This window comes from Agelaius phoeniceus, chromosome 12 (assembly GCF_051311805.1).
Source record: "Agelaius phoeniceus isolate bAgePho1 chromosome 12, bAgePho1.hap1, whole genome shotgun sequence".
NCBI lineage: Eukaryota > Metazoa > Chordata > Aves > Passeriformes > Icteridae > Agelaius > Agelaius phoeniceus.
Window position 1 is genome coordinate 5258075 of NC_135276.1, and position 27074 is coordinate 5285148.

At 41.0% G+C, this 27074-nt stretch overlaps 1 protein-coding gene across 2 annotated transcripts in view; it reads left to right on the forward strand.

Moving 5' to 3' along the window:
• LOC143695114 (uncharacterized) overlaps window positions 1–15181 on the forward strand; it is a 235485-nt gene extending 220304 nt beyond the window's left edge. For both annotated transcript variants that reach the window (XR_013184052.1, XM_077185128.1), the window contains exon 4: window positions 14937–15181. Coding sequence is in view for 1 of the 2 variants with exons in the window: in XM_077185128.1 (XP_077041243.1) it covers window positions 14937–15164 (228 nt within the window). In the remaining variant the exon portion in view is untranslated. The remainder of the gene's footprint in view (window positions 1–14936) is intronic.
• The last annotated feature ends 11893 nt before the right edge of the window (window positions 15182–27074 follow it).

The following is a 27074-nucleotide window of genomic DNA, read 5'->3' on the forward strand; positions in this document are numbered from 1 at the left end:
AGAAGGAAGAGGGTTCCAGGACATACAGACAGACAGACAGACAGCAGCAGCTGAAATAGAAAAAAGACAGAGGTGTGGATGGGAAAGACAGATGGAGCAGGTGAGAAAGGAACAAAGACCTGGCAGAGGAAGATGAGGGGGAAGGTTGGAGAAAACTGGAAATAGGTTAGAAGACCTATTAAGAGTACAGTAGACTGTGGTTCATTAAAAAGAAAAAAAAAGAAAAAGAAAAATGAAAAAAAAAAAAACTAGAAAAAAATCATCTTGGGCACCTCCTGCAATAACTAAAAAGCTTTTTTTAGTGAACAGATTGCCCAATTCAGCAGCTGGGGTGCAGTGGTACCACCTTCTGTACCACCACAGGTACAGAAGGAAAATTCAGGAGTTGCCAAGGTACTGTGATGCTCAGCCTGAACACTTCTAGACTGCCCTGAGAGTGCAGAACTGCAGGGAACCAAAAACTCCACGGCTGCAAACTCAGGTGAGAGATGCTGTACACAGAAAGGTGATTCAGAGCTAATCAGTACAAATTGCCTGAAAGAAATCTGGGGGGCTGTACTAGGGATAAATCCACAAGTCATAAAAAGCATTCCTGGGTTTTTTATCCACATCCCAGGCACTTACCTCTCACCAGCCATGGTGGGCATTTGAAAAATCCCAGAGAAGATGAGAGCCACATCCTCAGTTCAGCTGAGCTGCTTCACATCTGAGACATCTCAGAGGGTGATTCAACTCAGGAAATATTACTAGAAAGAGATTTGAAAGGAAAATATATTTTAGTGCCCCACAGAGCACTGAGATTTCAAAATCCTCCCCTGAAACAGCAATTTTAGGAAACAAAGATCAGGAACCCACTAAAAAAGGAAGACAAAAAAAAGGGGGAAGCTCTTGAAAAGTGAAAACTGGAAAGTGTCCACTTCTGGTCTGCTTATCAAGAGCTGATCTGGAACGTGAAAGAGATGCTCTGATTTTCACACAGCAATTCAAATCTGGAAAATGCTTTCCCAATCCAGAGCAATTGCTTCCAAAGCTTTGTTTTTTAGAAGGCAACGCTTCTGTTTAAAAAAAAAAAAAAAGGTTTTAAATTTCTGATATAGAACATCTCTGCACATAGAACATAATCAAAAAATGGTCATTCATGGAAAATGTACAGAATTAAATTGTTAACACTCCCTATCTCCTAAAAAGTGGTCTTTAATGGTTTTAAAAGTGAGGGTTTTAACTGTATGAAGAATATTGTAAAATTCCCTGCTAGGGAAGGGCTGGGCTCAGCAATTCATAGAGCGACAGTGTGGGTGTACCAGCAGTCACATCAACATGTGCAAAACATTTTAAACATTGTTTGTAAAATATTGAGCATATAAATATTTTGGTAGAATTGCTTTCATATTTGTTTAGTAATTTAGATTGAAGAAAAACCATATTATGGGTAACATAATTGGGTAAGCATGCTGTTGATTTTTTTTCTCGTGTTTTTTATATATACTCATTTCTCTTCAATAAAAATAAAATTATGTTGATGTCCTACCTTTCAACACACGAGAACTTGACTGAGGTTTAATTGTAGGACTGAAATGGCTCAGGCAGAAAGAAGGAATATTTTAATGGTCCCTTTTAGATATGTGTGAACACAGCAGAAACAATTTCCTGTCTCCCCTTGGTAAACAATGTATTTAAAGAGTCCTATAAATGTGTATAAGGTGTGGACTGTCTTTGAGGGAACACTTTCTGCCTAAAAACCTATTTATAAATGCTTTAAAATCCATACAGTAATGACCAAAGTGTAATGGCTCTTCCTGGAGTGGTTCCAGCTCTTGTGCACATAAATATTTAAGGTGTGTAAGGTGTGTACTACTTAGGTTAAATGGGCACACACACCAGTAAAACCTGACTTTGGGAAAGACAGGAAACATGCCCTGTCTGAAATGCATCAGAGTCATTGCCCAAAATGATTACTTTCCTTCCACTTGGATTTGAAAGCACTCTACATCCTATAGGAAATACTCAGAAGCCATCAGATCCACAGGATACAAAAAGACTTTAAGGAGCCCAATGGAGAAGTTGTTTAAAATGTCTTTATTTGAGGACAGGAGCCTGAACACCTGCACAGCTCTATTTGCAGATAAAAACCCTGGGCAAGGGGGGGTTTGCAGGATTAAAAGGGGAGAGTGGGAGCTGCTAAATACACCAGTCCCTCAGAATTCACCTAATGCCCATTTCCAGTTCACTTTGCTGTGACACACACAAAAAAATGAGGGGAAAGTGACCCTGCAACAGTTACCTGTGCTTTTAGCAAGCAGTGGAAGGTGTGGTCCCTCACATTTACACAATTGTCTATGCATGACCCGAATTCTTCCTGGGTTTAAAGTGGGAAATGCACCCCCCACTCTGGACCAGGATCTGACACTTCTTTTCTACCCAGAACAACTCACTCAAGTTGTTTCACTCACAAATCCCACAGAAAATGGACTTTCTACTGTAAAATTTCTACTGAAATCCTTTTTAAACTCAGCTATAGCAGCACACATGACACCTCTGAAATATTATTTTATGCTAACTGCATGATCCAAAGCTGCTCTTTGAGGTGTTTGTTTGCTTTTTACTGGCTGTGCTGCAGAGGAGGATGATTCTGACTTCTCCAGTTGTATTCTGAGCTTGTCCCATGCATTTCCAGAGTGTGACCATCCCTGAATATGAGCAACAATTATTGTACACACTCCCCTTGCCTCCTGACCTGCTGCTCCTGCTGTTTAGGCTGACACTCAAAGACAGTAGATCACAACCATCTGAGTTCCAAAAATCAAAAAAAAAGTGTATTCTTTACTGTTTTCTAAGGAAAAAATGAGGCTTTAATACTGTATTGAGACAAAACTTGTAATAAGTTTATTAAAAAAAAAAAAAAGAAAAAAACCTCTGGCTTTCATTAAGGTTCCTCTCATAATATGAAAACCAAATAAAAAACCACTAACCCAAAATCTGCCACATCTGCCTGGCTCTAAACATCCCCAAGCCTTTGGAGCTGAGCCATGGATGTCAGGAGGATGAAATAAAATGTCTATCTGCACTCAACCTTCTGTAAAGAAAAGTTTCCTTCTTAGCTCCATTCCCAATTTAATCTCCCAGAACTTCTCTGCCTTCTCCAAGGCAGCAGGAACCCAACTTCAAAAGGTGAATTAAAGGAAGACAAGTCCTATTTATGTATCCAGGACTAGAGAATAGCATCTAAGTGTGGCTTTAGTCTCTACTTAATCTCTAAATAGACCCATTTGATATTCTTCCAATTCAGATTCAATCAAAGGCTGAGAGATGTTTGGGAATTGCTGCTCTCAATTGCTGTCAAGAGGATTTTCAAGTAATCTTGATTCTATTAAATGACAATGCCCTGTTTACTTTAATGGGCCAAATGTTGGTCAGATGCACATAAAATACCTGGGTAAAGATTAAAAATCAAGTCCTCAGCTTTCAAGCCTTTTGAGGGTAGAGAAAGAGGGGCACTCCTTAGTGCCACTAACTCTGCATGGAAACAATTCTCTTGAGGCAGCTGTGTTCCAGGGGGAGTTTGCAAGCTGCAAATGGGCTCAAACGCTTGCCTTTATGTTCCAGTGAAGTGCTTGGTCCTGAAAGCAGTTTGACACGTTTTATTCGGTTATCAGCTGCTGCTAGCATAAACAGTTTAGAAATTCTCCACTCAACCCCCTCTGTGATCATCTGGGCTGGATGGAACAGAGCCGTGCGTGGCTGTTTGGGAGAACAATGAGCAATGGGCACTCGCTGGAGTTCAGAATCTCACATTGTTCACAGGAATCAGGGAAAGCATTGGGTGTACTGTGATTTCTGACAGATCAGCTGGAGTGAAAGCACATTCTTCTGCTCAGCCCTATTAGCAGAGTGCTGTTCTTTTTCCACACTGTACCAGACCTCCTGTTTTCTGTTTTATTTTTCTGTGCCTATTGTGCATTTTTGAGTTTTACAGTTCACATAAGGGGTCAGATCCTGAGAGATGATGAGCAATTGCTATGCACACTGCCTTAAATAGGTGTTCCAGAAAACCTGCCTCTGTTTAAAATTCAGTTGTCTTTACATATTGTTTACATCAGCCTCATTGCTGAGTTTTTGAAACAAGGGGAAGGCAATTGCCTTGAATAACATATTATTTCCTACTGTGTACATAAACTGGAAAGCATTCTGTGTCCTTTCTGCTGCAAAACAATTTTTCTACGTTCAGTTAATATCTTTTTACCTGCTAAATTTCAGATAACTAGCACAGGAAACAGAATTGAGGAGGCTGATTCTTTTTCAGATGGAAGAAAACCTGTGAATTTCATTCTAAAAAATTACTAACTGAAGTAAAAGCCAGAGCCAAAAGCCAGGACCCACAGTCAGTGCTGGGTTTGGAAGAACTATGAGATTCTAGAATTGCCTGCAAGGTATTCATGAGGGGTTCCAAATGCACAAAATGCTAAACTCCAACCTCCTTGACATTCACATCCTTCAGTCAGCTTTGATGTTTGGATCTATGTAAGCTGACTCTGGAATTGCTGCTTTTATTGTGATTGAGGAATCAGTGATAGAAACAGCCAAACAGAGCAGCAAGAAAACTCCATGGGAGAGTGGACTCTACAAAGGCTGTGCACTAGCAGCTCTTGTTGGAAGTCAGCTTTCCTGATGGAACAGCTTCATTTCTCAATAATTTCCCATTCTTCTTGTTGGGAAAATTAATCCACAAACACCAGAGGTTTATGGCCAAAAAGGAGACAGAGGAGTCCTTTTTCTTTATTTGAATAGAGGGAGAGGCCATGGGGCATTCCCCTGGGGTCTCCAATTTTTGGAGGATGCAGCCTCCCTTTTTATCCCAATTTCCAGCCACATTTCCCTTCTCTCTTTCCCCCTTGGCTGAGGTACTTGAGAGGTTCAGACTTCCTGATACACCTGATACCAAAGATTTCCCTCTAAGGTATAACCCTCCCTTTTAATTTTTAATTCTTATGGAATTTAGGGGTTTTTCTTCCCCATTGTTTCTTTCATCTTTCAATGTCCAATTTAATTTATCAGCAAACCTAAAGTTTATTTGTAAAAGCAAATATCATTTTCCATTCATCAATCAGTGGAATCCTTCCCATTGTTTCTTTTATCTCCCAGTGCTGGTTTTATCTCCCAGCAGACCCACAGCTTGTTTGTAAGGACAAATCCACTATTCCTCTCATTGTTAACTCTGGGGGATGCACTGAGGCAGGACCTTCCCTCTCAGCCATGTTTTGCCCAGAAATTCTCTAATATTTGCAGGCAGGCTGTGTTTAGGTGTTTAGATCATCCCTCAGCTGTGCACACCCACCTGGACTCTCAGCATTATTTGTGTGGGATCTCTGTGCTTTACATCTGCCATTAAAGTATTTTGCATGATACCTGCTCTTAGAGATATATTATCACATGCTCTTATCTTGAGTCATATTAAATATATCCTTAGAAGTTGTGGGTTTGCCAAGAGGCTTCCTGAGGCCTTAATCCCAGCTTGGGAAAGGAACTGACTCTTTTAGAGAAAACTCTTCAGTGGTGCATATGGAAAAGAATGATAAATAGTGCCACCAGCTATTTGTGAGGCTTGCAATAGTGTTCCTTCAAGTGATAGAACAATATTCTCTAAGAACATTACAAGTGATAGCAACTGCCATAAATTAAAATGAGTATTAAATGCAGTGACAGCAACATTTTGAAAGTGTTTTCAGCTTAATAGCAAGGAAAATTCAGCGTCAGATTCTTGAACTGGATGAGAAATAGTTATTACTACACTACCCACACTGTGAGATGCTGAAGAGAGGTTTCAGGTGAAATTTTCATTTTTAATAAATTTCATACAATTCAATGAATAACATCATTTTTCGTTAGCTCAGTTGCCCAAGTTCATGCTATAAGCATTAAAAATATGTTTTCATGTCAAGCTTTAATTGCTGTCACAAAAATTATGTTGAAATCATCCACAGAACATGATTCTGTAGAGTTCTATAAGAGCTCCTTACTTGATGGATAAAATAGGTTGAAAAGGAGGGAACTAATAATTTTCTACTGCTACAGATGAACTGTGTTACATAACCAGTTATACAACTGAGCTCTGCACAGACAGACCTCTGCACAAACCATCCACCTCCAGTACAGCAGATTGGCTGAGCACTTTTCTTCTGCACATGGTCATGGAATGGCCTGGATTGGAATGGACCTTAGAGATCATCCAGTGCCACCCCAGCCATGGCAGGGACACCTCCCACTGTCCCAGGCTGCTCCAGCCCCAGTGTCCAGCCTGGCCTTGGGCACTGCCAGGGATGCAGGGGCAGCCCCAGCTGCTCTGGGCACCCTGTGCCAGGGCCTGCCCACCCTGCCAGGGAACAATTCCTCATTGCCAAGATCCCAGCCAGCCCTGCCCTCTGGCACTGGCAGCCATTCCCTGGGTGCTGGCACTGCAGTTCCTGAGGAATTGTCCCTCTCTGGGTTCCCTGCAGCCCCTCAGAGCCTGGAAGGAGCTGTGGGGTCTCCACACAACCTTCTCCTGTCCAGGCTGAGCAGCCCCAGCTCTCCCAGCCTGGTCTACAGGGGAGGAGCTCCAGTGCCCTCAGCACCTCCATGGGTTCCCACAGCACCATGACAGTGACCACCAGGTACCATTCAACACATGGAAAAATACCAAACAGCTCACCCTGCCAAAAACCAACCAGCCAAGCAACCACCTCAGGCACCTGCAGATTCCTTTATTCCTGATAAAGGAATAGTGCCTGCCTTCACACTCATCCTCCCTGCTCTTACTTCCTTCCTCTCTCTTTCTACATCGTTTGAGAAATGTTTTAAAGCTGGCATGTCTTATTTAGTCACTCACCCCGTAATTCCTTGCGGGGCATAAAATAAACTGAATTTGTGCTCTTTCAGAGGTGCACATCTATTATTTCCACAGCTACCAGCATTCCACCCAATGGAAAGGTGCCACTCTTGCAGCAATGCTGTTCAGGCACGATGGGATTTGGCCCTGAGAATGATTGGACATTTCAAGTTGCATTGACTCATCCCTGTTTGGGGCATCTCTGTGAGCTCTCCAAATGTACAACAGAAATATCTCCTTCAGTCTGGGGAGGTTCAGCACTGCCCTGTGGTATTTTCAGGGTTCCCCTTTGTGGGGAGGAAAGATGAATCTGACTCCATGTTCTTAGAAGGCATATTTATATTATATTATATTATATTATATTATATTATATTATATTATATTATATTATATTATATTATATTATATTATATTATATTATATTATATTGTATTATAGAATACAGAAAGGATACAGACAGAAGGCTTAACAAGATACCAATGAAAAACCCGTGACTGTCGCCAGAGCCCCGGCACAGCTGGACTGTGATTGGTCATTAAGTAAAAACAATTCACATGAAACCAATGAAACAATGACCTGTTGGATAAACAATGTCCAAACTACATTCCAAAGCAGCAAAACACAGGAGAAGCAAGCAGATAATTGTTGTTTTCATTTTTCTCTGAGGCTTCTCAGCTTCCCAGGAGAAGAGTCCCTGTCACTGCCCAGCTGCAGAGATCCATCACCTGGGATGCACTGCAGGCCTTCAGCTGCCCAGAGCTGCAGGGAGGCTGCTGTGCCTGCATTTGGCTCTCCCCTGGGGCAGGGAATCCTGCAGACTTCACAGGCAGCTCCCATCAGCTCAGCTGCCCAATGTGCCAACTGGTGCTGTGCAAACTGGCACAGCACAGCTTTGTTTGGATGAATGGGTAGCATTTAAAACACATTCCAGACAAGGTCCTTGGCAAACTGCAAGCAAAGACTGTGCTTTGATTTTTCCCTTTTGTAAGCACATATCCCAGCTCTTGTTTTCCCCCTGCAGCTCCAGTTTCACAGGCAGGCAGCACTGCAGTCATTCAGCTCCAATTTTTCCCAGCTGCCCCAAACTCATTAGCCTCCTGCACACAGCCTGACTTAAGTCAAGAACTTAGTGTTTATTAGGGAAAAGCTGAGCAGTAAAGCTGCTGTGTTGAAGCTTGGACACAGAGCACTACAGCCAACAGACTTCCTGACAAAAATGCATCCTCTTACACCAGCTGCACCAAAAAATGTCCACATCTCTGTGTGATAAACAGGTAATCAGATGTGCAAAGCTCTGCTGTCTGTAATCCTGTGTGGATGGGTCTGTTTTGATCAAAATGCAGATACAAAGCAATACAAACAAATAAGCACAAGAGGAATAGAGGAAGGTACAGCTTTATTTTGCTTTGAGTGTCAGGGGTTAGGTTAGGAGTACAATACCAATAGAATGTTACTGCTGGTGATGGACATGGGTTCTGCTTTGTACAGCTTTTTAAATCTCTCTTCAGAGACTTCACTGCAGAGGTTTTGATCTGGGGCTCCTGGCTGCACAAAGAGTGCAGCCACCCAAGGTCATGCAGCAAGTCAGGAGTTTAATTAGGATTTGATCTCAGAATTTTTCTAGTTCTTGGCTACTTGCTCTAACAAGCAGCTGCTACAGCCTTCTAAAGATATTTATTTAGATGGTCCATGGCCAAGAATGAAACCTATTCCAGGCAGCTGTGGTCACCACTCATTCTGTTATTCCAAAATCTAGATAAATCACCACATAGTGAAGTGCTTGGATAGCAGTTTCATAAGAAGGGATTTGGGAGTTACAGTGGGTTGCAAGCTGGACATGAATCATCACTTATGTGTTGCACAAAAGGAAACTCCATACTGGGATTATAAGCAAAACTCTGACCTGCAGGACACAGAGAGAAATCTCTGAGCTCAGCTCAGCACTCACAAGTCCTCAGTTAATTTAAGTCCACTTTTGGGAAACACACTTGGAGAGACACAAATGAATTTGAGAGAACCCAGAAGTGAGGAAAAAAAAAAAAAAAAAAGATCAGGGACTGAGAAACACAGCTGACAGGAAAAAAAAAACCATTGAATGGAGAATTCAATCTGCTCACCAAGCTGTGGTGAGTAGGGCAACAAGCTGAGGGATTACACTGCAACAAAAAATGTATTGCTTAGAGAGCAGAGAGAACCTGCAGAAAGGGGAACAATAGAGGGTGAAATGGGTTCATTTGTGAGCCACCCTGTCACAAGGAGCACAGCAGACACTGAAAGAACACAGCTGAACTGGATTTTGTGGTTCTTTCCAGCACTGCAGGGTGCTGGGATGTACTGGTATGATAAAACTTTAACCACCATTTATGCATTTCAAACATCAAGCAATGCTTAGTGTGGTATCTCAGGGGCCACTGGTGTCCACAAAGTACTGGAAAATCAGTGTTCATCTCTCTCTCACCCACACTTGGGACTATGTTATCAAAGTATCCATGCAGAGGTGTCCTCTGATAGCTCACCTCCTGTGCCACACCTTTTGTCACACCCCAGGCACAGAAAGGTGTTTTGTCTTTGGTTAACCACAGGGAAGTTTTTCTCAGCCCATTTCTTCATCCTGGTCAAACAGATCAACTATTCCACATGGTGTGGTGTGGATTACAATCCACAGCTTGCTGAGGGTTTTGTCTGAACAAAGAGGTCAGCACTGACTGCTCAGATGACAGCAGCCCTTTGTTAGGATGGAATCCTGAGGAAGGGAACTCCTCATTCCTGAGCCAGCTCCTGGTAGTTAGATGCCATAAGATCCATATTTCCTTAAGGGATGTGAGAGAGCTCAGGAAAACCTCATGGAATTAATAACTTGTGCTTCCATGGATTTCCCCATTCCCACATACAAAAACCCTCTGTGGGTAAAGAGACCAAGCTGTAGCTTTAGTGACACGAACAGTTTGGGAGTGGGAAGAAAATATATACAATATTTCATTCAGAAGCATCAAATCAGATGTCCACAAACAAGAGGAATTAAGCTTCAAGTGATATCCTGCAAAGGTGTTGACACACACTATGCCTTGACAGCCCAGCTGGTAAATGTGGATGTCATTCAATGCTCTGAATTTCCCAATGAATGGCACGCCAAACTCTCACTAGAATAAGAAATTGTACACCAAATGCCAATCATTCATTATTTTCTAACTCTCTAAAGAGTATTTTTCATTCAGTTTGGCATTTCTAAAGGAAAAATCCCGCCATGCCTCTATGAATGAAAATTCTGCACCTTCATATCAAGGCAAGGCTGACACGATGTGTGCAGCCAGGCTGCTCTGAGGGATGGCCACGTGCAGGATATGGAAATGGGAGTGCTGGGAAGGAAAACAAAAGCCTCATTAGAGTGCTATTGAATTTAACAAAGAAATGAAAATGAAACCTAGACTATGTTCTTCCTTTTCCTTGTTCATTTTTATTTTCTAGATTATCAGCCTAGGAGGGAGAAGGAAAAAAAGCAAGTGCAGAAATACCTCCAAATGGCATAATCAATAACTCCAAGTGACTGGAATGAATAATGTAGTATCTTGCCTAGATTTTACATCTGTTATAAGCTGCTTAAGTAATGTATTCTGAAGTAGAGAAGGACAATCACAATCTCTGTGTGCATGTTAGTGAGGGGATGTTAGAAAACAGAAAGAACACAAAAGAGTTGGAGGGGAAATTTAGCTCCTAAAAATAGTAGGGTCTCCAGTTTTCTTAGTTTGAGGGACATTGTTTAAAGTAATTGAAGTGACTTTTGATATCAATTTATTTGACTCCTTCAGTTCTTGTTGACCTCCTGCAACACAGAATCTTCCTTCCACCCACAACAAAGTTCGACCACCCAAGCAATTACTCAAATTGACCAAAGCTTGAGCTTATGTGAAACATTTTCAAGAAAATTAATATTTTTAGGAAAATATTTTACCTATTCTCACTAAGTATACTTATTTCAATGTTATGTTTTAAATCAGGTTTTGTTTAAAACTGTGGTTCAGTTATCAATATTAATATTACTAAGAACTTGGAGTGGAACAAAGGTTGTGTTTGACCTATTTTTTGTCCTTTTTTAAAACTGTGAACAACAGCCAGTTCCTTGTACTCTGCAGAGGAACATCAGTCACCCAGAGCCTTTTGTGAAGTGAATTCTGGTTTACACGTTCCTGTCATGTTTTGTGCTTTCCACTCCTGGAAGCAGTGAAATTTAAAATATTTCCAAGTGTGGCACACAGATGGGAACAGAGCAAAGCAAACACAGAGCCCAGGTGAGGGGAAGGCAGAGCCAGGGGAATGTGCCTGTGCTGGTGTTTGCTCCCTGGGCTTTCAGCCTCTCCCAAAAGGCAGAGCTGAGCTCCTCCTGAGCAGGCTCTGTCCTGGAAGGTGAGCTAAGGACATCTGCTGCCCCAGGCAGGAGCACTCAGCACCACCACGTGTGCCTTGAAAAATGTCAGCAGATAAGGGATGGATGAAGGTGTGTGTGACCTTCCCTGTGCAAGGGCTTGCAGCAGTCAAAAACCCAGAGAAAAGGCATTTATTTTTCTCCCTGTTGTGTGTTAAACTGTTGCTTCCAGTGTGGGCATGATGAAGAGCCACCAGTTCTGCCACAGACCTTCTTAAAGAAGAATAACTTAAAGTATGAGGGGTATGATTCAGTACACCAATGCTATTTTCACCCAAATCAGTGGTTATCTCAGCATAATGCAATACCAAAATCAACTCCAGCCTGTTCTGTTCATAGTGAACATACAAATAATCCAAGTCAGTGTCTGTACAGACACGAGGACTCATCATGTCTTGAATTTTAACAGCAGTCATTTGACTATTTCCATTTTCACCATGCCCAAGATCCCACAGAACTCTAAGAATATTTCCAAGGCAGCATATGAAGAAAAAGAAAAGCAAAAGCAAAAAAAAAAGGCAAAAAAAGTGCAAAGGATTCTTTTGGCTCAAATGGATTTTAGAAAATACACCTTTTACTCATGGAGAAAGGAAAAGAATACAAAAAATTAAAAACATAATAATAATAATAATAATAATAATAATAATAATAATAATAATAATAATAATAATAATAATAATAATAATAATATGATTGTGGTGGTTTGACAGGAAATGTGTTTTTTGGGATGCTGTGTTTTTGGCCAATGGATATTCAGACTTTAATAATAATAATAATAATAACTATGATATAATACTAATACTAATACTAATACTACTACTAATAATAATAATAATAATAGGTTTTGCCCTATGTGCAACATTCTCCGCCTAAAATAATGTATTGGAGTGATTGCTTGAGTAAAGCTTAAAAATAAAAGAAGAAAAGAAAAGAAAGAAAAGACAAAGCAAAAAAAAAGAAGAAAGAAAAGAAAAAGAAAAAAAAAAAGAAAGAAAACTAAGATTCACAGTATTTCCAGGGAAGTTACTTATCCAATTGAACATATAATTGTGCATGGCTAAAGCACACAGGTGCACAGGGAGCCCCCAGCTATCTCTGCTGCCAGGAGAAAATGCCATCCTTAAGGAAAATCTTCCAGTTCTTCCTAAATCTCCATGAACACCAAAGGCCACAGTGAGAACCCAAGGATCAGAAAGCTCACCTGGAGCTGCTCCTGCCTGTGCAGCAGCAGGATGTGCTGACACCTGCAGCATGGGGCATTCCCTGGGAGCTGGAATTCCCTGAAATTCTTCCAAGAGTGAGGATTTGCCAGATTTTCCACATTCCTGATAAATTCTGCAGCAGCTCAGCTCCTGGAACAGGGATTATTCTGCCACGTCTCCATCCAGAACCCTGAGTGCTGACAACTATTTTTCCCTTTTCTTTGAAAATATTAACAAATGTGACCAAATCTGTGAGCAGGCAATCTACACAGTCCATTCTTTTCAAATACAGGAGCTGGGCTGATTATAAGAGAAAGAAATAAATAACCAGCAAGCTTAGGTCTCAGTTTTGTGACCTATTTTTGTACCACTCATTTAAGACATAACCCCCTGTACCAACAAATCCAATTTTCCCTCATCAGCTAACCCAGAGAACAGAGCAGATGGATTCACAGTCATGCACAAGAAGTTGTCATTACAGAACACAAGATGCCCTTCAGAGAATTAACGTGGGGAAATGCAGCAATGAGCTGTTCTCTGTTCCTGGAGAGCTTTCTGGGAGCTCCTCTCACCCACCCCACTGCCCAGACCCTGAGCAAGGCCCCATAACTCACATGTGTCCATGCCCCCATCATTATGGGAGCAGCCTCACCCACAAACATTAATTCTGAGATTTATGGGCTGCAGGGCCAGAAAGAACCCTTGGGACAGTCCACACTGACCTTCCTCACCACGCAGACCAATAATTTTTGCATCAAGTCTGTCAGTTCTGCTGAGCTATAAAATCTCTCTCAGAACATTGTTTAGCCTTCATTAAAAGATTCCAGCTGATAGAAATTCTAATCTGTCAGGAATTGTTTCCTTGCTGGCATTTTGAAACAGTTCCTCTGTTTCCATTCTGAATCAGTCTGGGTTTGCCTTCCACTCACTGTAACTCCTCAAACTTTTCACAAATTAAAGAGCAATCAGAAAATTCTTAGACATCAAGACAAGATAAATTCTCCTTTTGAAAAAAATTAAACAGTTTGGCCTTTTCTTAACTTCCTAGCTGTGATCTATTCCATCAGTTTTCTGGCTTCTCCTTCAGATGTTTGCTGAGCTTTTATGAGTTTTTTATTTCTTCTTTCTAATTTTATTTCTTTTTTAATATTTGCCAATATTCAAAAATCCTTGTCTCCCCAGATCCACATACAGTGGAAATAAAATTGCTTTACTCCATAAATATTCACTATAAAATTAGCGTAGGACACAATATTTGCTCTTGTGAGGAAAGGATCTGTTATGTCCAATTTTCAAACACAAAAATATAGACATAAAAGTGCTCTGAGTAACATCATAAAGGAAGCATGTGGCAGAATAGGGACTTCAACACTTACCCAGCTCCAGCACAGCCATAAAGCCAAGATTATCCTACCCCTTAATTAAGCACAGAACAACTTCCAGCACTTAGAAAAGCAGATTAGTGCAAGTTCTTAAGTCTGTTTGTGTCTTCTAATATTAATTATGTTTTATAATATAAATAACTAACATAATATTAATTATGTTAGTTATTTATTATGATCAGCAGTTATGTTATTTGTGACTTTTAACATACTGTGTGTCGTGTATACCAATTTTCCCTACAGAAAAAAAAAAAGATGCTGCTCAGTTTCTGAGATTTTCTGTCCAAAAAAAAAAAAAAGTCTAAGAAGAAATTGTGCTTTAATTTCTTTTCTGCTCTTCAGAGAAACACAAACCCACACTTGCCCTTTATCCACATCTCTACTGGCAGCAGGGCAGGGCTTCTTCCTGGCCCTCCATGTTCAGAGTCTGTCACCTCCAGGCTGAGGTGACCCAGGACTCCTCCAGTGCTCTGGCTCCAGCACCCCAAGGCTCTGTGTGGGCTCTTTGCTGTCAGTGGCTGCTTCAGCTACTGAAAAAATGCCCCAGGACTCACAGTCTGATGTGCTGGATTGTGACCGTGGTCACAAGGGTTTTCAGGATGAAGAAGAGACGAGAATGTTGACTCCATGATCAGAAGGTTTGATTTATTATTTTATGATATATGTTACATTAAGACTATACTAAAAAGCAATAGAAAGGAAAAGGTTTCTTCAGAAGCTAGCTAAGCTAAGAATAGAAAAGAATGAATAACAAAGATCTGTGTCTCAGACAGAGCAAGAGCCAGCTCTGCCATGAGTGGTCAGGAAATCCAAACACCCACAGCAGACCAATCATGGGTTTACCTGTTGCATTCCACAGCAGCAGATAACCATGGTTTACTTTGGTTACTGAAACTGCAGCTTCTCACAAGGAAAAATCCTAAGAAAGGATTTTTCATGAAAGATGTCTGCGACACTGGATAACAGAAACCAGCTAAAGAGATGATCCTGCATAAATAATATTTTTTTATTATTTCATTTTGCATTAAATATAATTCTTTTCTTTTCTTTTTCTTATTTTTTTTTTGTAGCAATTTGCTCTCTGCCAGAATGGGAACGTTCAGTGCCCTGTGCTGAAGCAGAGGAGTTGTGTTTGCTGTGACAATGAGCACTCACAAAACACAACTGCTCGTGATCACAGAGACTTCCCTGGTGATGCTGGGCCACTGGAAATGGAGGAGCAGAGGGTTTTGGTTCTCATTGTTCTAGGGTCACCCTATTCTCTGGAAATAAAGGGAGATGCATGGTGGCAGAAGTGATAGATGGATCATCTTCCCCCCTCTCCCCTGACCTTCTGCAGACTTCTCCACCTTTTCAATTTCTCGTCCCTCTGTGCAAATTATCTCCAGCAATGCCAGGCTTGCTTCTGTTACACCCTGATAATGAGCATTTTAAAAGTAGCTTTTCTTAGGAAAAGTTACTCACACTCATGCTTTCCAATTATTCTCATACTTAAGGCTGAATTTTTACTTATTTTCAAAGGTTTATCTACAATGTGTTGAAGTGATTTTAATTATTCTATTTTATTATCATCTAGTATGCCCATACAGTACATTAATCCTTCTTATACTGCCACAAAGGCAAAGAAAAACTATCATAGTGATTTTGGGTTTATTCCAAATTTACTGGCTAAGACTTCAGCTTGAACAGGGGTGCACTTTTATTACTTTTTTTTTTTTTTAATTTTAACTGAGATGGAAAAGGAATTGCTTCTGTGGCAGCTCAGGCAGTTTCCTTATGTACAATTTAAAAATTGCTGTATCATGTGTACCACTCTGGGTAAGTCCCAGGTGAAAAACAATGCAGAGGGTTAAACCTCATGGCTTTTACTCAGCCATGATTTTAGGGACAAAAATTATCTGGGCACTGAGAAAATTAAATCATCAGAAGAAGCAGGTTGTCCAGAGACAGAATAAACATTTTGTATTAAGATTTCTTTTTAAAAATATTGCTGTTAGGGGCATCTTGCAGGGATTTGAAGGCTTAAATGTGGGCAGATGGGTAAAGGGAGAGCCATGTTTGGGGCCAGAAGGGAACTGAATGGACAAAAGGCACAGCAAGACAAATTCCATGGGCTGACAGGGAGCAGGTCAGCCAAAGCCTCCTTCACAAAACCAGCTCCTTTCTAGCTGTGTTCCCATTATTAGCTTCTTCCAAAAATCCAAATCCTTTGCTTGGAGTTCAACTTTTCACCAAAGTTCTTTTGGTTTTGGTTTTTAATGCTTTCACTAAATATTTTTATGTCTAGTCAGTTTTCCTCCCACTTTCTGTTCAGTATTTAGACACAACTGAGCCTCCTAACAAATTTAAATGACTGTGCTGGAGAAAGATGAAATTATATTATTCCCATTTTCAATCTTGGAAGGAGAAAATGAGTAACAAAAAAAATCAGAGAATATAAGAGAAGTGTCTGAATTCCTCATTATGTGCCTCTTTCTGTACACTGATGGTGTTTTAAATTTACTTCACAAGATATACTTCTAAATTGCAGAAGCAGACTTCCATCCTTAAAAGGAAATGTTAAAATTAAAGATTTTCTTACTGGGATAATTAAATTCAAATAAAGACTGAAAGGGTGTCTTGGTTTTTTGTTTGTTGTTTTTTTTTTTTTAATTGCAAGGATGTTTTTTTATAATCTTTAAAAAGAATAACTAAGTCTGTAAGAACTAAAAAAGATTTCTTATCCAAATGCAATCCTTTAAAAATGGAATAAAAACAGAGGTATCATGAGGCAAATCTCATTTTCTGACCTATATTTAGCCTAAAAAATATCAAAATGCAATTTAAAAAAAGGCAAAAACTCTGGCATTTTAATGATTAATTTACACCTGTTAGGGGAGAAAACCTCATTGTCTTCTACTGATTGTTCTATTAATTCTGGTCAAGAGAAAACCAAAGCAAACAAAACAAACCAAAAGATGCAATTTTGTTTGTATTTCTGTTCTCCCTCATGGAAGTAGATCTGCTTTGCAAGAAAACACCTTTGTCCCAACAGTGTCCTTCAAATGGGTTAAACCTCCCCAGGGTTGTGCAGGTCTGTCCATGGTGAAATCACCCAGCAGGCAGCAAAGGAAGCTCAAGAAACATTTTTAAGCCAATAAAACATTGAACATGATAAATACATACAAAATACGGCTAATCTAAGCCAGGAAATATTTTATTTCACCCACAAAAATTATCACAATGAGTAGGAATTCAACTATTTTATGGGTGTTTTAATGTATTAAAATTAATCAAAACAGAAGGGACAGTGATGCAGTAATTTATTAATGCACACAGCAATGACAGGGACACTGGTGCTGAATTTTCATATTATATTTTGCATCTCAACATATATTTACACTATTTCATTGTTCAACTATGGAAATCAGACATTCAATTAATTCCTACCCTCAATTAGCTTTGATATTGCCAGTTTAGTGCTGAATAAGATTTATATTTATATTCATTACATTTATATTCATTATATATATACATTGTATTTATATATTATAAATACATTATATTTACACATTATATTTATATATTATAAATACATTATATTTACACATTATATTTATATATTATAAATACATTATGTTTACACATTATATTTATATATTATAAATACATTATATTTACACATTATATTTATATATTATAAATACATTATATTTACACATTATATTTATATATTATAAATACATTTTATTTATATGCATTATGCATATACATTTATATGGAAATGCAATTTCTTTCTTAAAATTTTCCTTAAAATAACTTTGCTTTGGGATAATTGTAGGGGATGAGACACAGGGATCCCTGTTTGTTTTTCACATTCTTTGCATGTATGACAAACCCCCTGAAAATAAAGTTGCTTTATTGCTATGATTTGAGGGGTTATTTCATACCAAGCTAAACATTTTTACTAAGTGTCTATTCATCCAAGATTTCACCCTCTGAAGGTCACAGCAACACTTTTCTTACACAATTTTTGATAGAAAGGTAAATTATTCTGTGGCACACAAGATTTTTTCCTGTCCTTGGTGAATTCTCACTGCAGTGCTGCCAGTGCAGGACACTTAGGAGGGGCAGTGAGCACCCACGTCCCCAAAGTGAAGAGGGAGAATGGAGAAGGAAGAGTTCTGCCCTGTGAGAGCAGCAATCCCCCAGGAAATCCCTCACTGAGCCTCTCCCTGTTGCCCAGGGTTTAAAAGCAATGTCAGGGTGGGTCCCAGGACACAGCTGAGGGCTCAAACTGGGATCTCTCCATCACTGCTGGGTGAGCCACAGCCACCTGCAGCAGTCTGAGACCAGTGCTAGAGCCAGAGACTGACACAGATATTTGCCTTTCAGGTAGGTAATTTTTGTTCTTTCCCTGCCTGCATCTTTCCTCTCCATGTTTATAGAAAATGGAAGTGGTTTCCTTTTCCATTTCCTCTTTCCCCTTCCTGGAAGTGGTGAAATTGAGTCTGGCTCTGCAGTGAGACCAATCTGAGACTTTTTCCTGGGTGTTTGGTTGTGTGAGTGTGTCCCTGTACATACACATGTGTGTGTGTGCACTATTCCAGATTCAGTGAAGGGGTAGCAGCCACACAGAAATATGAAAGCCTACTTTTATTCATACCTAATTCTGAGAAAACTCTTGAACTTGGATCTGTTGCAGCCCACTTAATTGACATCATCATTAATCCCTGCTGGTTCCCCTTACCTTAACTGGAAATTCTCTCCTTTACTTTTCAGCAAAACTTTTGTCAAGACTATCAAATCCAAATTGTTTAAAGGAGAGCTTATCAATCACCATGGTTTTGATGAGAAAACATTCTTGATCAGACCTAGTCCCTTTTTTTTTTTCCTCTGCCATCTGCCTATATCCATCTGTTATCTGTTTTAAGATTAAAAGTGATTTAGGATGGGGAGTGCCTTATTAATTTTTGTTTGTAAAACACCAAGCACAGGAGGGTCATGGTCCAAGCCAGGAAAAGGCTGCCATTTCTTCTAAATTCAAATAAATAAATGCAATAATCAACACCAACCAGATCCCTGGCAGGGCAGTTCAGAAGGAAGGCAATGTGGCAGAATTTCCTACAGTCTCTTCCCTACAAACTGAACATTCTAGTCCTGGTCATGAGGTGAAATCCTGGCAATGGATTTGGATCTAGTTTGGTCCTGGATCTGAATGCAAAGTAAATACTCCCAAGTACTTATTTGCTGTGATTTTTTTTTTTCCTAAATGTTAACAACATTTTCATTTTGCACAAAAGGCTTCACAGAGATGTCCATGCCTCTGGTTGCATCTTTCACTCCATCTTTGCTATTGCTCAGAGCAGCTGAAGACAGGAGAATTCCTCTGCAGGAGGAGCAGTGCTGGCTTTAACAGCCTGCAGGGAGTGTGGGGTGTTCACTCTGCCCTGCAGTGCCCTGCACATTCCCCACTGGAAGGGAGAATATTGCTGTGGTGACACTGCTGGAACATTCAGCAATCCTGGCTAATTCCAGCTCCACACTCCTTTATTAAGTGTTTTGTTTTGCTCGACCTCACATCATGGGAGCATCTTGTCTACCTCTGACTTTTTCATTACCTTCCATTACCTCTCATTTCAGCTTTCCCTGCATTGCTCTGTCATCTTCAGAGACTTGCACTCATAACACTCAGAATAATTAAGTGATCTGCATAGCAGTAATCCTGGTGCCCTCTGCAAAAATGCCCTGCCACCAGCTTTTAACAAAGAATGACAGGAATCCAGCCCTGAAGGCAGCTAAGTGAGCAGCTCCAGCTCTGCAAAGTCTCTCCTGGAATCTCAAAAGGTTTAAGGCAGTAGGGATGTCAGTATTTTCAGAGAATGTACATGAAGAGGGAATTCATGTACATTCATGTACAGAGAATGTACATGAATGTACATGAAGAGGGAGAATTCAGAAGGAAGAGTATTGGGTATTTAGTGTTGGGTATTTAGTATGGGTATTTAGTGTTGCAATCCTGCAAAAGGATGGAAGGGAATTATTGCCTCGTGTTTTCTTCATCTTTCCCACCCATGTCTTGGCATATAAATCAAGATTTTGTGTTAAACTCTCATTTGTTTTTCCTACTGTTTTTTTCAGTCTCTTCCCAGAAGAATCACACATCGCTAATATTTATTGTTTCAGAAGGAAAGGAAACTGAGGCAGAGCAGTTCTCACCCTGGCTGCAGACAGGATCCATTATTCCTTGGTGTTCCTACTGACAGCTTCCTCAGGTTCACCTCAACCAGGCTTAGTTCAGTCAGTCCCCAGAGCCAGGGGCAGCCAGCTCCTCTCAGCATTCAGGGCTGAAGGGAGGAGCAGCTGAGCCTAAAGTCCCCAGGGCTTGGGGACAGCACAGCAGGACACAGCTCCCACACCCCTGGGTGCAGCTGAGCGCTCTGACACCTGACACTGGCTGATGGAAAAATGCTCCTGTCACAGACATCTTTTATGGAAATCCTTTCCTTAGGATTTTTCCTCCTGAGGAGCTGAGAGGCCTCAGGAACAAAATGCAAACAATGATTTTCTGCTGCTGTGGAATGCAACAGGTGCATCTGGGATTGGCCCATGTGGTTGTTTTTAATTAATGGCCAATCACAGCCCAGATGGCTCGGACTCTCTGTCTGAGTCACAAGCCTTTGTTATCATTCTTTGTTTTTCTATTCTTAGCCAGCCTTCTGATGAAATCCTTTCTTCTATTCTTTTAGTATAGTTTTGATATAATATATATCATAAAATAATAAATCAAGCCATCTGAAACATGGAGTCAGATCCTCATCTCTTCCCTCATCCTCAGACCCCTGTGAACATGGTCACATGCTTCATTACTCATTTTTTGGAAAAGGTAATTAAACTCAAAACCAAAAAAATCCCCAAAACAACAACAAACCCACAAAAATGTGAAGGAAACAAATGACTTGTTACACTTGCTGTAGGGTAGAACTGAAATCCTTCACACTTTCTACAAGTTAAATCCTCAACACTCTTTTCTCGGGGGATTTTTTTTTTTTTAACCTTTCTGTCCTTTCCAAGATGCCCTTCACTACAGTGTTCAGGAATATTTCCAGGGTTTCCATGCACTGTAGTGCAGCCTTTCCCCACAATCCCCTTCCTCCCCACAATCCCTGAGCACAGCAGGCACTGTGTACTCTTCATCTGTTGAGCACACACGCAGCTCTGACCTCAGCAGCTCGTGCCACCCTCTCCTGATGTCATTCCCAATTAGGGAGCCCATCACTCAGACATTTACTTGCAGCTTCTCCATTTGTCACTGGAGTATTTTCCACAGTCCTGCACTTTAGTTCAGCTGCTCAGAGTTGTTAGGAAAATTAATCCACAAACACCAGAGGTTTATGGCCAAAAAGGAGACAGAGGAGTCCTTTTTCTTTATTTGAATAGAGGGAGAGGCCATGGGGCATTGCCCTGGGGTCTCTCCAATTTTTGGAGGACGCAGCCTCCCTTTATATCCCAATTCCCAGCCACATTTCCCTTCTCTCTTTCCCCCTTGGCTGAGGTACTTGAGAGGTTCAGACTTCCTGATACACCTATACCTAAGATTTCCCTCTAAGGTATAACCCTCCCTTTTCATTTTTAATTCTTATGGAATTTAGGGGTTTTTCTTCCCCATTGTTTCTTTCATCTTGCAATGTCTAATTTCATTTATCAGCAAACCTAAAGTTTATTTGTAAAAGCAAATATCATTTTCCATTCATCAATCAGTGGAATCCTTCCCATTGTTTCTTTTATCTCCCAGTTCTGGTTTTATCTACCAGCAGACCCACAGTTTGTTTGTAAAGACAAATCCACTATTCCTCTCAGAGTGAAACCTGTGACTATTCTGAAAACTTTAGTCAAAGCATGAAACCTTGAATCTCCTGTAGGCACAATTAATGTGATTTCCTACACAGAGTCAGAGAATCACAGAACTGTTGGGGTTGGAAGGAGTCTTTGGAGATCCTCCATTCCCCCCCCTGCCAGGGCAGGGTGACCTGGAGCAGGTGACACAGGGACACAGGGCCCAGGTGGGCTGGGATGTGTCCAGAGAGGAGGGTCCAGGCCCTCCCTGGGCACTGACCCAGGGCTCTGCCACCCTCCATGGAAAGAAGTTCTCCCTCACGCTGATGTGGAGCTCGCTGTGGTTTGGTTTGTGTCCATTGCTCCCTGCCCTGTCCCTGGGCACCCCTGGAAGGAGTCTGGCACCATCCCCTGCCAGCCCCTGGAGATATTGGTGAGGATTCATCACCCCCTGTCAGGCTTTTCTCCTCCAGGCTGGGCAGGCCCAGCTCCCACAGCCCCTCCTCATCACGGAGATCCTCCAGACCCAAAATCATCCTTGTGACCTCTCCTGGACCATCTCCAGCAGCTCCTTGTCCTTCTTGAGGATCCAGAGCTGGACACAGCCCTCCAGAGGTGCCTCCAGGGCTGAGCAGAGGGGCAGGATCCCTCCTGACCTGCTGCCCACACTCCAGCTCTTTTCTCATCTCTCTCATTCTCTTATCCTCTAAAAAAGCCTGATTCCCAGCACCAGAGCTGTTTTTCCCTTGCCCTTGTTTGTCTGTGTATTTCAAACAACTAATCCCAACTTTTTTGTGTCTTTGAAGCTGCTCCTATTTATTTTTTGAACTTTACTTCTTCACTAAATCACTTCAGGCTTCTGAGCTCTACAGATGTTCCTCTCTGGGAGTTTTGCTGCTCTGCTTGTTGTTTTTAGACCTTCAGGCCCCTGGGCTTTAAGCTTGGCTTAAAATATGGTCCATTTTACCATTGTTTGGACTCTATTAAGACTATGCTGATACAAACAAACCAAACAAAAAAATCCAAACTGAAAAACAAGAAAACTGGCTAAATTCCTTAATCCAAATAATAGAAATATTTTATCTACCCCTTGCCAGGGCAATGAACATTTTGGTCATGAGAGCTTGTGTTTAGTTACAGTTGAATCTCCAGGGACCATAATGTGGTGTGTGTTAAATAAAGCCATAGAGCAGGGCAGAAAGGTCACTGTGCTACTCAGTGACAACCTCTTGAAACCTCTTGCTGCACCCAGAGCTGCTCCTCCAGGCTTGCTGTACAGTACATGACCTGGCTTCTCCTTGCCCTAACCTAATGCTCAAAAAAACTTGAATTTATTATTTTTCTTAATTTCTGAAGAGATTTCAAGGATGTGCTTGGCCCTTACTTGCAGATATTTTTGCCATGCTACTGAGAATTTCACTTTTAAAGACAAAGTGCCTAAAACTTTCACAAAATACCATGATTCCAGCAGTTGTTATTTCGAGAAGGATAAACAAACAGAAATCAAAGTTGCAAGAATCCTAATAACACTCCAGGAGACAGCAACAATGCCAACCCATGGAAATCATTCAAAGACAGCAGTGTAGCATTTATCTCAAAGTCAACAGAAACTCATCAGAGTCCATAAAAACAAGTAAACAGCTATATTAACACTGAACAGTCACATTTCCAACAGGAAATTGAATTCTGTAATCAATGAGCACTTAAGAATTGCCATAATAGTTTAATGTGAATTTTCTTAAGGGTTTGATTCCAGAAATTAAGGCTAGGAAGGGCATCTGATACAAATGATTCTTGAAAGGAATAATGACCAAATGGTTCCATTGTATGGCTTAAGAAAAAAAAAATAAAATAAAATCCTTACACATCTGTAAATAACTCTAAACCAAGCTGTGTTTTATTTTTTTTTCACAGCTGGAATACTAGTTTTTATTACAGCTCAACTGGCATTGCAAATTAAAATCCATCTCTGTTTGTTAAACTGCTACTTAAAATGGCTTCCAGCAACTGTTACAGTTGGATATTATGTTGTCATTTATGCATTAAGTGGGAATGGTTCAATAGCATGAATATTTAAAAACAAGTACATGGAAAGTATTTTAATTGGGTTGCCATTGCTAACTGCTGAGTTTTGTTCTCAAGGTTTGGTCAAAGCTCACTTAATTTTTCATCACATAAGAAGCAGCATCCAGTGAATTAATGGAATGAGGATCCTTTGTAGGTGAATCTCAGGGTGCCTGATCATAGCAGAACAGCTTTGCACTTTTAATGGACAGCAATTAAAGTGCTCAGCAGACTTCTGCCATGCTGGCTGATCTGTTCTGAACAATTTGTTTGGTGAACTCTTCCTTAGAGATGCTAAAGAGGGAAAAACCACCACGTGATCACGAGCAGAGATTCAATAAAATGAATGTAAGCACTTTGGAACTTCTGGCAGAGAGTTTCAAAGGGTCACAAGGAAGCTATGAATGAAAAACTGTATTTTCACTGCCCACTACACCTATAAAACACCAACACCCATGAAAGCTGAGGTGAACATTGCAAAATAGAAAGCTGTATGAGACTCTAGGTCTAATTTAATTTAAAATAATTACCTGAGGATACAACAGGTAAACAGATTATTCATAAAGAAATTAGGCAGTTCTGAAAAATCACTATCTGGTTTGTTAACAGCTCTTAATGACTAACAGCAACTTCTTCAGATGTTGCTTCAAGTGTTTTGCCTTTAGCCTGTGAACCACATCCTGCAAGTGTCAAAGAGCCACTCTCACCTGTTACTCAGGGACAGCCAAGATTACCAAGATATTCTGGTTAAGATTGTTCATGAATGTGCCCCCAGAGTATCTCACTTCCCAGAAATCCCCATGATCCATGCCCTGAAATTAACACTTTAAGGATAGCTGAGCAATGAGACACTTTGTTAGGGACTTACCTGAAAATCTATCAATTATTCAGTACTATCATATTATAAAAGCTCCCTCACCTTCTCAGTAATTTCTCATGGGCATCTCCTCACAGCTCAGCCAACAAACTCCATCTCTCTCCTCACCCAGCTCACCCTCTCTTTTGTGTTCTTATTGGACACAGCTGTAGCTTATTAAGGGCAGGCCTGTTCCTAATCTTTGGTGATTGGTACAGCTCCAACTCCTCAGGGGTGAGACAGCCTTCTACACTATCTTGATTTTCTCACACTCTATCCCTCCACAACTCAACACTTCAGAAAAAAAAATCATATTTATTTACAAACCAAAAAAGTTTTCATAAATGCCAAATGATTCCTAAATAGCATTAAAGTTCAAAGGGGCCTAAAATACAGCCCATAATACCTTTGGAAATATGTCCACCCATCTATGTACCTGATACATTAGAGTTGGATTTTGATGACTCTTGTGGGTCCCTGCCAGTTCAGGATATTCTGTGATTCTGTGGCATCCTTAGTGGAATTTTTTTTGTTTTCAAGCCCCTTACTTGTGGGAACCCAGGAAATTCCTCTGGCTGCCCTGGGGGACTTGAGCCCCTGCCCAGAGGGCTCAGAGACCTTGGCACAGAGCCCCAGACCCCTGTGCCTTTGATCTTGACCCATGGAAAAACAATTACCAACCTTTATATGAAGAATTACAAGTCAAGAGAGTTTAAGTAGTTATATATATATATATTTATTTATTTACTTTATATATATATATAGTTAATAGTTTTTCACAGGGTGAAAAATAGATTTTTGGGGTTTTTAGAATGGGGGTTCAAGAGGCAAGATGGAGGAATCTGGGTGTGTCCAGCCTTTCTCCTTCTTCTTCTTGGCCTCCATCTTCTGCTGTGATGTTGGCATTTTTAGATTAGTTTAGAGTAGAAGCTCACTGTCTAACACAGGTGATGGGTATTGGAAAGTAATTGTAAATAACGTACACGTAGTTTTTAGTATAGTATAGATAAGAAACAATAAACAACCTTGAGAAAAATAAAAATAGAAGAGTTCTGACTCATTCTTGGACCGCCAGGCTGGGAAAAGAGCCTAACCCATCTGGGGATCACTCTGACCAGCAGAGGTTCTGAGACTCACCCTTTTATTGGAAACCTTCATTGGAGGAGAGCTGCTCCTCATGGTGAGCACTGGGTGAATCCAGGCCAGGAGACTTCTCAGCCTTCCCAGCTTTCTTTTGCTATCAGGTGTTCCTGGCAACCTCTGCAGAGAGTGGGGATTCCCTCACTCACACAGAGAGTGAGAAAACAGCAAAAGCAGGAATATGATGTCCAGGAAGTCTGGAGGGAAAAGAGCTGCTGAGATGTAATATCAAATCAGCACCCATAAGTTTGGGGAAATGAATCAAACATATGTTAAATGCTGTTTATCAAGCCCATTATTTTAGGAGAGCAGTAGGACAAGCCAGAGTAGTGACACTTCTGCTTCACCAAACCTGGCACAAGGAGAAGCTGAATCCATTTCTCTGTTTCATATCTGTTCTGCCATACAGGATAACTTTAAGCAGCAGTGTCATATGTTATTATGTTTTATTGCTTAAATGGGCAATTTCCCAACTTAGAGAGGCCTTGGGAAGCTCCTCAAACACAAACCCAAGCAGGGAACTTGCCTTTCTCTGGCTTGCCCTTGCCGAGCACTCTGCTCTCCGGCCGACCTTCAGGAAACAGCCCTGTTGGAAATGTGCCTCACTCCAGGTCTGTGACTCAGAATTTAATTACATTACAGAAGGGTATGATCTGAGAGGCTGATGCTGTTTTTATTCCAACCACTGAGCTCCTTGCCAGCTCAGTTATCAGCCCTCACTGGGCTGAATGGTCCCTTGGGCTTTGTGGTGGCACTGCTCACAGAGCTGGTGCTGCTTTTCCTGGGGCTTTTTCCCTTTGCAGGGAGCCCTGACAGGCCAGGGACAGGGGGATGGATGCCCAGGCATGCAAATCAGCCAGGCAGGGCTTCGCCTGTAAACTGCTTTACAGATCCTGAAATGCTGCTGAGACAAAACTGCTCAGTTTGTACCCAAAACCCCAGAGTGATCCTGTACTCATTACACACGGCTGAGCTGGAGAGGGATGGGGACAAGGGATGGAGGGACAGGAGCCAGGGAATGGCTGCCAGTGGCAGAGGGCAGGGCTGGGTGGGATCTTGGCAATGAGGAATTGTTCCCTGGCAGGGTGGGCAGGCCCTGGCACAGGGTGCCCAGAGCAGCTGGGGCTGCCCCTGCATCCCTGGCAGTGCCCAAGGCCAGGCTGGACACTGGGGCTGGAGCAGCCTGGGACAGGGGAAGGTGACCCTGCCATGGCAAGGGTGGAATCAGGTGATCTTTAGGATCCCTTTCAATCCAAACCACTCTTTGATTTTATAATTCTGATTACACTGATCAAAGAAAACATCCAGAATTGTTAATGCCAACATTTCTGGC